The 13,252-nt window shown below is 41.5% G+C and overlaps 1 protein-coding gene across 49 annotated transcripts in view; it reads left to right on the top strand.

Moving 5' to 3' along the window:
• The window catches only part of amph (amphiphysin), a 132,207-nt gene extending 121,338 nt beyond the window's left edge, over positions 1–10,869 (top strand). For all 49 annotated transcript variants that reach the window (XM_090181731.1, XM_021612624.3, XM_090181733.1 and 46 more), the window contains 3 exons: positions 8,457–8,645; positions 9,018–9,119; positions 9,560–10,869. In XM_090181731.1, the coding sequence (XP_090037857.1) occupies positions 8,457–8,645; positions 9,018–9,119; positions 9,560–9,664 (396 nt within the window). In that variant the 3' untranslated portion in view covers positions 9,665–10,869. The remainder of the gene's footprint in view (positions 1–8,456; positions 8,646–9,017; positions 9,120–9,559) is intronic.
• Positions 10,870–13,252: the final 2,383 nt, after the last annotated feature.

Here is a 13,252-nt window from a genome sequence, read left to right as displayed (position 1 = left end):
CTGGAGCGCATGCTATATGTGGGTGATGCTATGGTGACCAGCGAGCTGAGATAAGGAGGGACTTTACCTAGCAGGGTCTTGTAGATGACATGGAGCCAGTGGGTTTGGCGACGAGTATGAAGCGAGGGCCAGCCAACGAGAGCGTACAGGTCGCAATGGTGGGTAGTATATGGGGCTTTGGTGACAAAAAGGATGGCACTGTGATAGACTGCATCCAATTTGTTGAGTAGGGTATTGGAGGCTATTTTGTAAATGACATCGCCGAAGTCGAGGATTGGTAGGATGGTCAGTTTTACAAGGGTATGTTTGGCAGCATGAGTGAAGGATGCTTTGTAGCGAAATAGGAAGCCAATTCTAGTTTTAACTTTGGATTGGAGATGTTTGATGTGGGTCTGGAAGGAGAGTTTACAGTCTAACCAGACACCTAGGTATTTGTAGTTGTCCACGTATTCTAAGTCAGAGCCGTCCAGAGTAGTGATGTTGGACAGGCGGGCAGGTGCAGGCAGCGATCGGTTGAAGAGCATGCATTTAGTTTTACTTGTATTTAAGAGCAATTGGAGGCCACAGAAGGAGAGTTGTATGGCATTGAAGCTTGCCTGGAGGGTTGTTAACACAGTGTCTAAAGAAGGGCCAGAAGTATACAGAATGGTGTCGTCTGTGTAGAGGTGGATCAGAGACTCACCAGCAGCAAGAGCGACATCATTGATGTATACAGAGAAGAGAGTCTGTCCAAGAATTTAACCCTGTGGCACCCCCATAGAGACTGCCAGAGGTCCGGACAACAGACCCTCCGATTTGACACACTGAACTCTATCAGAAAAGTAGTTGGTGAACCAGGCGAGGCAATCATTTGAGAAACCAAGGCTGTCGAGTCTGCCGTTGAGGATGTGGTGATTGACAGAGTCGAAAGCCTTGGCCAGATCATTGAATACGGCTGCACAGTAATGTTTCTTATCGATGGCGGTTAAGATATCGTTTAGGACCTTGAGCGTGGCTGAGGTGCACCCATGAACAGCTCTGAAACCAGATTGCATAGCAGAGAAGGTATGGTGAGATTCGAAATGGTCGGTAATCTGTTTGTTGACTTGGCTTTCGAAGACCTTAGAAAGGCAGGGTAGGATAGATCTGTCTGTAGCAGTTTGGGTCAAGAGTGTCCCCCCCTTTGAAGAAGGGGATGACTGCAGCTGCTTTCCAATCTTTGGGAATCTCAGACGACACGAAAGAGAGGTTGAATAGGCTAGTAATAGCGGTGGCAACAATTTCGGCAGATAATTTTAGAAAGAAAGGGTCCAGATTGTCTAGCCCGGCTGATTTGTAGGGGTCCAGATTTTGCAGCTCTTTCAGAACATCAGTTGACTGGATTTGGGATAAGGAGAAATGGGAAGGCTTGTGCGAGTTGCTGTGGGGGGTGCAGTGCTGTTGACCGGGGTAGGGGTAGCCAGGTGGAAAGCATGGCCAGCCGTAGAAAAATGCTTATTGAAATTCTCAATTATAGTGGATTTATCAGTGGTGAGGTGAGATCACGAGGTGAGATCTTGCATGGAGCCCCAGACTGAGGGTGATTGACCGTCATCTTGAACTTCTTCCATTTTCTAAAAATTGCGCCAACAGTTGTAGCCTTCTCACCAAGCTGCTTGCCCATTTTCCTGTAGCCCATCCCAGACTTGTGCAGGTCTACAATTTTATCCCTGATGTCCTTACACAGCCCCCTGGTCTTAGCCATTGTGGAGAGGGGTTTGTGGAGAGGTGTTGAGTCTGTTTGATTGAGTGTGTGGACAGGTGTCTTTTATACAGGTTACGAGTTCAAACAGGTGCAGTTAATACAGGTAATGAGTGGAGAACAGGAGGGCTTCTTAAAGAAAAACTAACAGGTCTGTGAGAGCCGGAATTCTTACTGGTTGATAGGTGATCAAATACTTATGTCATGCAATAAAATGCAAATGAATTACTTAAAAATCATACAATGTGATTTTCTGGATTTTTGTTTTAGATTCACAGTTGAAGTGTACCTATGATACAAATTACAGACCTCTACATGCTTTGTAAGTAGGAAAACCTGCAAAATCGGCAGTGTATCAAATACTTGTTCTTCCCACTGTATCATACATTGACAAAAATTATGACTTATTGTCTTAAATCGATGTGCAACAACCTGGGTAAGCTCTGGCCATCGTCTCTCAGCTTGAAAAAAGTGGATTTCTACTGGTGTGGGTGTTTAACTATTCCGAAATTAAACAAAAGGGCTATTGCAAAAGGGCTATACCAAACAAAGTCAAACGAACAAGGCGACAGTTAATCCACAAAGAAAATGGGAATACCACAACCATGATCGCATCGCAATAAATGTTTCTACTGCCAACTAAAATGTATATGCATTTGCTATAGGCAGATGTCAGTCGAATGTTTTAAATTGCTTTTCAATTGTTCACTTTGCTTCTTTTTTATTGCCCCCCATTCCACGGTAGACGTTACGTAATTGCTTCCCATTTAGTATCGTGAACTGTCATTAATTGTTGCTGAACCACAAACAACTGCAATAATCAGAACTCACATTTCTTGTGAATGCTGCCTTAACACCGCCATGACAAAATCTTTGAAAGTTATTTTCGTTGTTTTCTTATGTAGGAGGTTGCAACTTCACTGAGCGTTCAGATGGATAACTATTTGGTGAAGAACAGACATTGTACTTTGTAATGGAGAACAGGCACTTGTCTTAACTCTTTTTTGATCCGTAGCCTTATGGTGGTTGGTCTGCATAAATAACATCTCTTTGTCTGAACTGTAGGCACCTGTGGATGCTAAAGGTTCTCCTCAGGAAGACACTGGTAGCAAACTGACTACTGAAAGTGTCATCCCCGTTATCCTCATCGTGGGGATGTATCTGATACCAGTGCCAGCATTATTGCTAACACTTTATTTGAATCTGCCTACATAATGTGATCATTATGATGACATGTTGTGGCATCTGATTTCCGCTACCTGATCTGTGAGATGTACTTTTATTTAAGTTTGTTGCGCAACAAAAGTACCTGCTATATAATTTGAAGGTTAGGTAAAGTGTTACTTAATGATGGAAATGTTGCAGCAGCATTTTATTTTATTTATTTTATTGCTGCACAATGCTCAACATTATGAATATATTATCTACAAGCTTGGTATCAGACTTGTCCTCAAAACGGATCTCCTTTATAGGATACTGTTTTCACACATCGAAAACAAGCATTTTGCTGTTAATATTTTCTATCAAAAGCCTCCTTTTCACATGACATTACTTGAAACAAACAGTAGCAAGTAGGTTTACAAGTGTGGGTGTTACACCAGTAGCACTATCAAAGACCTAGTCCACTGGGCACACACTGCTTGGATCAACGTTGTTTCCATGTCATTTCAATGAAATTACATTGAACCAACATGGAGTAGACGTTGAAATGACATCTGTGCCCAGTGGGAGATGATGATTTGGAAAGATAGTAGATTACGATGTTTGAAGTAAGTGTATTTTCAGATAGCAACAATGACAAGAAGCTGCCGTGTGGGGAATCGTAGGTGGCTCTTTCCAGCTAGTTGTATCTTGTTCTTGATACTATGTCTTGTTTTGAGGTGTCTTGACTGATGTCATGTCTATGCTAATATGGCAAAAAATGCATTAGCTAGCTAACCAACAATAACATTGGAGACGAAATATAGTTTACAAGTTGTCAACAACCTAAGCCAACTCCGTCTGTTTTGCCCTATAGTTGCGCATGCGTCGGTTTTGTTGCTAAATAACCAACCTATCTATGCTCTAAATATTTTATGTTCATATATTGTTTTGTATTGAATAGTGCTGTTTTTGCCGTATATATTTTGAATGTATATATTGTGTTGTTTTCTGGTGGTTAAACTATATTTTGCAGTGCTGCTAGTAGGTGAGAACAGGGGTAATTGTAACACATTTAATTTTTTCAAACAGAAACAAGCTAGTGTGATGAAAGAGTATATGCCAATGTTTAAGTTGTCTCCCTGCTTGAAATTGTTCAGTCAAACATCTCACTATTAGCTTGTTTGAACATTTAGGTTTTTAGGGGTGAAAGTCATTTTTTCCACAACCTGTATATGTTTTTCTACTCTCCTGGGCATTAATGTCCAATAATTCATCACTATATGTTGGCTTAACACTGACAAGTGTCACTATTCGTGTCTCTTGCTAGACACATAATGTTTTGTCATGGCTGCTAGGGTTGGGGTGCAATTGTAATACAAGCAGCCAAATGTTGAAAACAAGGGATTTTACTTTAAGATGGTATTAATTATACAAATACTAACTTAAAATAGCCTTGGGGTTCTGTAGAGTGCCAAATAATTTAAAACAGATATGACCTGTGCAACATCATGTTTTGAGCGGAACCGAATGGGGTTGTTACGGTAAATATTGGTTACGTACATAGAAATACTTATATTTATTGCAAAATCATTCCATACTGTATGTATGATATGATAATTCATAAACTTGAATGTTTTTTTTAAGTTAAGTGAGTTTATATGATTGTTTTATTTGACATTTGACCCCAGCTACTGTTACATTTTCCCCGTGCCAGAAGAATTGTAACGTCCAGACTTTTTGGATTAAAATCAATATTGTGATCTGACGGTCTTATGTACAGACCGATAAATGGTATGAATGATTAGGAGACAGATGTACATAACTTGCCTAGTTTCAAGTAGTCTTTGAGCAGTAGAGAAAATACCAAAAATCTCCCAAACTTCTCACATTCTGAACTGTAAAATAATGTTGTCACCTTTTTGCACTGGTGTTTATTGTTATTATTATTTATTATTATTATTAATTTATTTTTACTGTGTATTCGTTTGTGGTGATCACTTCCATACTGTATTTGTTGAAAATTACATTTCCTATAAAATGCTATACGCACATGTAGATTGATGACAATCTAATTCCATTTGAGTGGGAATCTATTCCCACCTTTATAAATGCCTCTTTTCTGAATACCATAGAAAGGAATAATCCCCCATATTTTCAAACGGTATAAGAATAAGAGCAAACTCATTTGTCCTCATGCGCTGAGATGCTCTGACTCGTTGATCAAATCAAGTAATTGAATTTGTCACATGCGCCGATTACAACAGGTGTAGGTAGACCTTACAGTGAAATGCTTACTTACAAGCCCTTAACATTATTTTTCTTAAAACTGCATTGTTGGTTAAGTAAAAAATAGATACGTTTAAAAAAAATTATAATAATTACAAATAATTAAAGAGAAGTCGTAAAATAACGGTAGCGAGGCTATATACAGGGCTGCCGGTACAGAGTCAATGTGCGGGGACACCGGTTAGTCGAGGTAATTGAGGAAATATGTACATGTAGGTAGAGTTAAAGAGACTATGTATAGATAATAAACAGAGAGAAGCAGCAGAGTAAAAGAGGGGGGTCACAATGAAAATAGTCTGGGTAATCATTTCATTAGCTGTTCAGGAGTCTTATGGCTTGGGGGTAGAAGCTGTTAAGAAACCTTTTGGACCTTGACTTGACCCTCCGGTACCGCTTTCCGTGCGGTAGCAGAGAGAACAGTCTATGACTAGGGCTGGAGTCTTTGACCATTTTTAGGGCCTTCCTCTGACAATGCCTGGTATAGAGATCCTGGATGGCAGGAAGCTTGGCCCCAGTGATATACTGGGCCGTTCGCACTACCCTCTGTAGTGCCTTGCGGTCGGAGGCCGAGCAGTTGCTGTACCAGGCAGTGATGCAAACAGTCAGGATGCTCTCGATGGTGCAGCTGTAGAACTTTTTGAGGATCTGAGAACCCATGCCAAATCTTTTCAGTCTCCTGAGGGGCAATAGGCTTTGCCGTGCCCTCTTCACGACTGTCTTGGTTGTGTTTGGACCATGATAGTTTGTTGGTGATGTAGACAGCAAGGAACTTAAAGCTCTCAACCTGCTCCACTACAGTCCCGTCGATGAGAATGGGGGTGTACTCGGTCCTCCTTTTCCTGTAGTCCACAATCATCTCCTTTGTCTTGATCACGTTGAGGGAGAGGTTGTTATCCTGACACCACACTGTCAGGTCTCTGACCTCCCTATTGGTTGTCTCATCGTTGTCGGTGATCAGGTCTACCACTGTTGTGTAATCGGAAAACTTAATGATGGTGTTGGAGTCATGCCTAGCCATGCAGTCATGAGTGAACAGGGAGTACAGGAGGGGACAGAGCACTTACCCGAGAGGCCCCCATGTTGAGGATCAGTGAGGCAAATGTTGTTACCTACCCTTACCACCTCGGGGCGGCCCGTCAGGAAATCCAGGATCCAGTTGCGGAGGGGGGTGTTCAGTCCCAGGGTCCTTAGCTTATTGATGAGCTTTGAGGGCACTATGGTGTTGAATGCGGAGCGGTAGTCAATGAACAGCATTCTCAGATAGGTGTTCCTTTTGTCCAGGTGGGAAAGGGCAATGTGGAGTACAATGGAGATTGCATCATCTGTGAATCTGTTGGGGCGGTATGCAAATTGGAGTGGGTCTAGGGTTTCTGGGATAATGGTGTTGATGTGAGCGATGACCAGCCTTTCAAAGCACTTCATGGCTACAGATGTGAGTGCTACGGGTGCTAGTCATTTTGGCAGGTTACCTTGGTGTTCTTGGGCACAGGGTCTTTAGTGGTCTGCTTGAAACATGTTGGTATTACAGACTCGGTCAGGGACAGGTTGAAAATGTCAGTGAAGACACTTGCCAGTTGGTCAGTGTATGCTCGGAGTACACGTAATCCATCTGGCCTTGTGGCCTTGTGACTGTTGACCTGTTTAAAGGTCTTACTCACATTGGCTATGGCGAGCATGATCACACACGAGGAATGGGCAAAAATTCACCCAACTTATTGTGGGAAGCTTTTGGAAGGCTACCCGAAACTTTTGACCCAAGTTGAACAATTTAAAGGCAATGCTACCAAATACTAATTGAGTGTATGTAAACTTCTGACCCACTGGGAATGTGATGAAAGAAATAAAAGCTGAAATAATTAATTCTGTCTACTATTTTTCCGACATTTCACATTCTTAAAATAAAGGTCAGTTAGGATCACCACTAAGACAGGGAATTTTTTTGTTGTTGAAAAACTGAGTTTAAATGTATTTGGCTAAGGTGTATGTAAACTTCCGACTTCAACTCTAGATGAAAACTCTCTTGGTAAATAGTGTGGTCTACAGCTTATCATGAAATAGTCTAACGCCGGTGAATAAAACCTAGAGAATTCCTTACTATTAGATTTTGTGCACCAGCTGTTTACAAATATACATTGCCCGCCAACCCTTGTCTTACCAGATGCAGCGTAAAACTCACCAGCTGTGTTATCCATGTTGTCGTTCAGCCACGAATCGGTGAAACATAAGATATTACCGTTTTTAATGTCCCGTTGGTAGGATGTACGTGATCGTAGTTCGGCTATTTTATTATACAATGATTGTACGTTGGCTAATAGGACCAATGGTGAAGGCAGATTACCCAGTCGCCATCGGATCTTTAGAAGGGTCCCCGACCTACGTCCCTGATATCTCTGTCTCTTTCTACTGTAAATGACGGGGATTTAGGCTTTGTCGGGTGTCTGAAGTAAATCCTTTGCGTCCGACTCGTTAAAGAAAAAAACTTCTTCCAGTACGAGGTAAGTAATCGCTGTCCTTATGTTTAGAAGCTCTTTTCGGTCATAAGAGACAGTGGCAGAAACATTATGTACAAAAAAGTAAGTTACAAATAACGCGAAAAAACACACAATAGCACAATTGGTTAGGGGACCGTAAAACGTTAGCCATCACCTCCGGCGCCATTGTACAGGACGAGAACATCCGCTGATGACTAGAATACTGATTGTCATTAGGGCTGTTGACTTTTTTGGTGGTCATCATCACGGCTGTTGAACTTACCCACCCCTATTTTATCTTATTGTTAGCTGCCTTGGACAGCTCCACTCCCTTTGCATATTATGTTTTTAAAAGTTAATGTTACAAAATGTTGGTGCAAACTTTAAATATCCCACCGGTATGTCAGTATACAACAAAAAAATATAATTGGGGCCCAGAATTTCTCTTGGTCATGTCCCCTGATCCCTCACCGATTTTCCTTGATGACCTTCGAGGTTTGGTTGCCACCATGTTGTTTACACAAGGTCATCATGTTTGTGATGAATGGTCATGAAGGAAAAGAGACAAGGAAAGGAAGCTTTTTTTAGAACTATTGGGATGTACTGTAGCCATTGATGTAATCATGGATGGTATTCATGAAAATAGACACTGAAATGTCAACATATTAATCCAATGAAACCATGTTTCGAAACTATGTGGATCTGTGGTGTGAAAATCATTCTATTTATTTCTTGAGGAATATGTTAACTGCTTGTATGCCTACGTTTTAGCATGTATAAATGTGTGGATTTGTGTGTGTTATTGTGTCTCGTTAACGGGTTTCTTTCCTCACCAGGAGAAGATGCCTATTCCCTCAGTGGTGATTGAGCCAGCCTCCAGCAACGAAGGTGACGATGACCGCGACATTATTGACATTTCCCCAACGACCATCAGCGACAACGGAGTGACAGCGGACACCCAGACGGCCAAAGACATCACCACCTCCGACGGCCCACCAGGACTCCCTCCTGGCTTCCTTTACAAGGTTTTCCCTGGTCCACACACACACACACACTAACCCATTATACTCCTTTTTTGTGTCAGTCTCCCTCTCACTCTTGCCCTCTCACACACACGCACACAAACACCCACAAGACCTCCCTGATTCACACAAAAAGGCTGACCCGAATTGTACTGTGCTGGCTAGGTAGGATATTTTCTTTTCAGTCTTTCCAGCGACTATGGTGGATTCATAGTACACCTGGGCTTTGCTAGGTTTGGCCCTATAATGTGAAACTGGCAACACTCAAAATAGAATAAATGTATTTTGTTGTATACCGTTATCAACACACACTTGGATGCACACAAACACACACACACGTACTCTCATGCTGTATTATGAACTCCTATCCTGTAGGTGGAGACTCTGCATGACTTTGAAGCTGCAAACTCAGACGAGCTGGAGCTGAAGAAAGGTGACGTGGTTCTGGTTGTTCCCACGGCTACAGCAGAAGATCAGGTGAGGAAAAACTCTGTATTCACACTGCATTAAATCAGCTTTCAAATTCTGAAAACGCTATATTAATCCTGTACAAATACTGAGCACTTCACGTCCATAGAATATCATAAATATGGTAAAATAGAGTGGATCTCAGATCATTGGTATAAAAAAAACTAACACAGCACTCCACAGCACAGTGACCAGATTCCATGTAACAGTATTCCCGATGATCCACTTGGTGGAGCCATAACCGTATTGCTTATGCCTCATAGATCTGTGAACACTGAAAGGATAGGCTTTTGAGGAAGTAAAAGGACCGAAATAGAGCTGGGTCCTTGTCTACCTAACACATACACAAATAGAGTAGTTTAGCTTTATGTTAGCTACCAGCCTAGTACACAGGCATATCCATGGCCAATGAAATTCACCCCTTGCCTCACTTTCTCTATGTTTTCCAGGATGCGGGTTGGCTTACAGGTATCAAGGAAAGCGAATGGTCGCATCTTGGGGCCAGTGCCCACAAAGGACTCTTCCCAGAAAACTTCACACAGCGCTTGGAGTAACCATCTGAGCCCGGAGAAAAGAGTTGTGGAGGAGGTGAAGGGGCCTGTGTTCTCCAGACAATGTCTAGCCGAGCGTCTGCTAACCCGTCTGTGACCTTGTTTGCAAGACAGACCAAGGTCGTCACTGATAGAGGAAAGGACACAAACAATCAACAAAAAACAAACCAAGTGTGGATAAACACTAGTACCTGCTCGGAGCATAACGAAAAATAACATGAGCATGATGCGATAGTATGGTCTACCCTTTTTTTGTTTGTTAACCTTTAAGCAGCAGCGAATTGATGTGTGCTTTGTTGGAAGTGTGGTGACCTCCACATGTAAATCCCTTGATCTCCACATGTAAATCCATATCTGTTTCAAGGATAAACTAAAATGAGAAATACCTCCTGAAGAAAAAAAAAAGTTACCTTATCTTCTCTGCACCAAGTGTATTGTATTGATTTTGTTGCTCTGCAGTGGAATTTCTAAGAATCTGTAGTGCTATGATCTAACTGTTCTTGAGTGTTACTTTAAATGTTTTCTTTCTGACATTTCAGCCATAAATGTTACCTTGCATCACTTGTTAGTGTTCTCTTGTAGTGTCATGGCTGTATGTGTGCGGCTGTAGTGATTATTTTTTTGGAGTACTCAGTGTTGACATTGTTCATTGACAAGACATGCTGTGCTCTTGCCGAAACAACATAATTGACGTTGAAATTCTGAGCATTGGAATGGGACGTCCAATGAGTTTCCAGCATGAAAAATGATGTTTGTGATGAAGCTGAGATCCGGGAACTGGCAGATGCAGCTTTCTCAAAGTAAAATAAAAAAATAACACTGTAGCTCCCTACATAAAACGTTAATGTGTATATCCTTATACCTTATATCTGCAATTACATATATACAAGAAACCAAGTCAACCAGTGGAAAGACATATGAAGTTATTTATTTGTGAATGAAATGTTATGATAAATTGTATTTATTTAACTTTATATTTTTAAAGTTTAAGATCACTGGGAAGGTGCTGGGAGAGAAATCAGATATGCAATTTATGTAATTGGTTTATATACTGTAGGGTCACAATAGTCCAACTGTTCAGTATAGCAATGAATATGACGTCACTCCTGTTTTCGTACAGTTAGCCCTCACTGTATAACCTTTTTTTGTGATATACATATCTGTGATTATTTATCTAAAGGTGAATAAAGAATAGTTGATATGTTACAGCTCCTCGTTGATTGGGAATTATTTGCAGATCTGGTTCAAATACATGCGTATTTAAGTATTTGTATTTTAAATACTTATTGTCTGGCCAAATCAACTACTTCTATTTGAAGTATTTGAAAGTATTTTTCTAATCATTTCCACTAAATACTATACTATTTGAAACTATTTTCAAATACTTGTTTCCAAATACCCTGGAGGACCAAACAGACCGGGGTACAAATGCATGGAGTATTTAAATATTTGTATCTGGAAATACACTTCTGTCTGAAAATACATGTCAATACTTTCCAAGTGTATTTCCAAATACATTCCAATATTCAAATAGTATTTTTTCAAAGAAAAACAGGAACTTGTGAGTTGCACAGTGTGGCGGGGTCATCGACATTCAATTTACTGCACTTGCGAGAGTCAGACAATACCAAATCAAAGTGCCTATACACTGTAGATGAAGACCTCCAGAAACGGCTTCTCCAATAGAAATGCCCGATCACGGTTGTAGGTGATGTTATGGCGACGTTGTGTCGCACTGACCTGCGCATGAGCAGCCCATCAAATCAAAGGCACTCCTTCGATATCAAGTTGAAGTAATACTTAAATTGCATACTCAAATTGACACAGGACACTGCATAAGACAGGAGAAATACTCCAGATATAACAGACTGACCCGTAGCCCCCCCGACACATAAACTACTGCAGCATAAATACTGGAGGTTTAGACAGGAGGTGTCAGGTGACACTGTGGCCCCATCCGATGATAACCCTGGACAGGGCCAAACAGGCAGGATATAACCCCACCCACTTTGCCAAAGCACAGCCCCCACACCACTAGAGGGATATCTTCAACCACCAACTTACCATCCTGAGGTGAAGAGTTGAAGAGATTTCTGAATGTTCTTCACCCAGCATACACCCCTCCAACCAGACATGCTTTATCTACTCATTTGCTGGATGCAGAGTTCAATAAAGTTCAAGTGAAGGTCAAGCAAATCATAGAGAAAGCACTGCATTGCAATCATCTCTGATGGGAATAATTAACTATGCAATCTCCACCCCTCAACCAGTATTCTACAAGTGCACAAACACAAGAGACAACAGACACACTAGTCTCTACATTGCAGATGAGCTGAAGGCAGTCATCAATGACCTTGGACCACAGAAGGTATTTGCTGGTGACAGACAATGCTGCGAGCATGAAGGCTGCTTGGTCTAAAGTAGAGGAGTCCTACCCTCACATCACACCCATTGGCTGTGCTGCTCATGCATTGAATCTGCTCCTCAAGGACATCATGGCACTGAAAACAATGGATACACTCTACAAGAGAGCCAAGGAAATGGAAAGGTATGTGAAGGGTCATCAAGTTATAGCAGAAATCTACCTTGGCCTGGATGAGGCCAAGATTCTTGGCAGTCTGGCGAAGTACACTTCCAAGCAAGGGCTTTGGGATGGAGATGCAATATGGCAGTCGTGCCAACATATCTCATCAGCCACCTGGTGGAAGGGACTTTCTGAGGCTCTTTCCCCTGTTGCCGCCATCATCCTCCAAATCCCACCAACATCAACCGCCTCAGAGCGCAACTGGTCCTTGTTCGGGAACACACACTGACCAATACAAGGGTTGAAAAATTGGTGGCCATCCGGGCAAATTTGAGGCTTTTTGAGCCTGACAACGAGCCATCCTCAACAAGGTTGGAAAGTGACAGTGAAGACGAGGCCTCAGAGCCTGATGTTCAAGAGGTGGACATTGAGGAGGTCCAGGGAGAAGACATGGAAGCCTGAGAGGAAGACAAACAAAGCTTTAGTAATATATCCAATGCAAAAAATATCTACATTAATATGTAAAATGTATTTCCGTTAATTCCCATATATTCCCGTTAATTCCCATATACAGTGCCTTGGGAAAGTATTCGGCCCCCTTGAACTTTGCGACCTTTTGCCACATTTCAGGCTTCAAACATAAAGATATAAAACTGTATTTTTTTGTGAAGAATCAACAACAAGTGGGACACAATCATGAAGTGGAACGACATTTATTGGATATTTCAAACTTTTTTAACAAATCAAAAACTGAAAAATTGGGCGTGCAAAATTATTCAGCCCCTTTACTTTCAGTGCAGCAAACTCTCTCCAGAAATTCAGTGAGGATCTCTGAATAATCCAATGTTGACCTAAATGACTAATGATGATAAATACAATCCACCTGTGTGTAATCAAGTCTCCGTATAAATGCACCTGCACTGTGATAGTCTCAGAGGTCTGTTAAAAGCGCAGAGAGCATCATGAAGAACAAGGAACACACCAGGCAGGTCCGAGATACTGTTGTGAAGAAGTTTAAAGCCGGATTTGGATACAAAAAGATTTCCCAAGCTTTAAACATCCCAAGG

The sequence above is a fragment of the Oncorhynchus mykiss genome, chromosome 8 (assembly GCF_057628025.1).
Source record: "Oncorhynchus mykiss isolate SJ-2025 chromosome 8, ASM5762802v1, whole genome shotgun sequence".
Lineage (NCBI taxonomy): Eukaryota > Metazoa > Chordata > Actinopteri > Salmoniformes > Salmonidae > Oncorhynchus > Oncorhynchus mykiss.
Note: the sequence above shows the minus strand (reverse complement) of the source record. Positions and strands in the feature narration are given on the sequence as shown.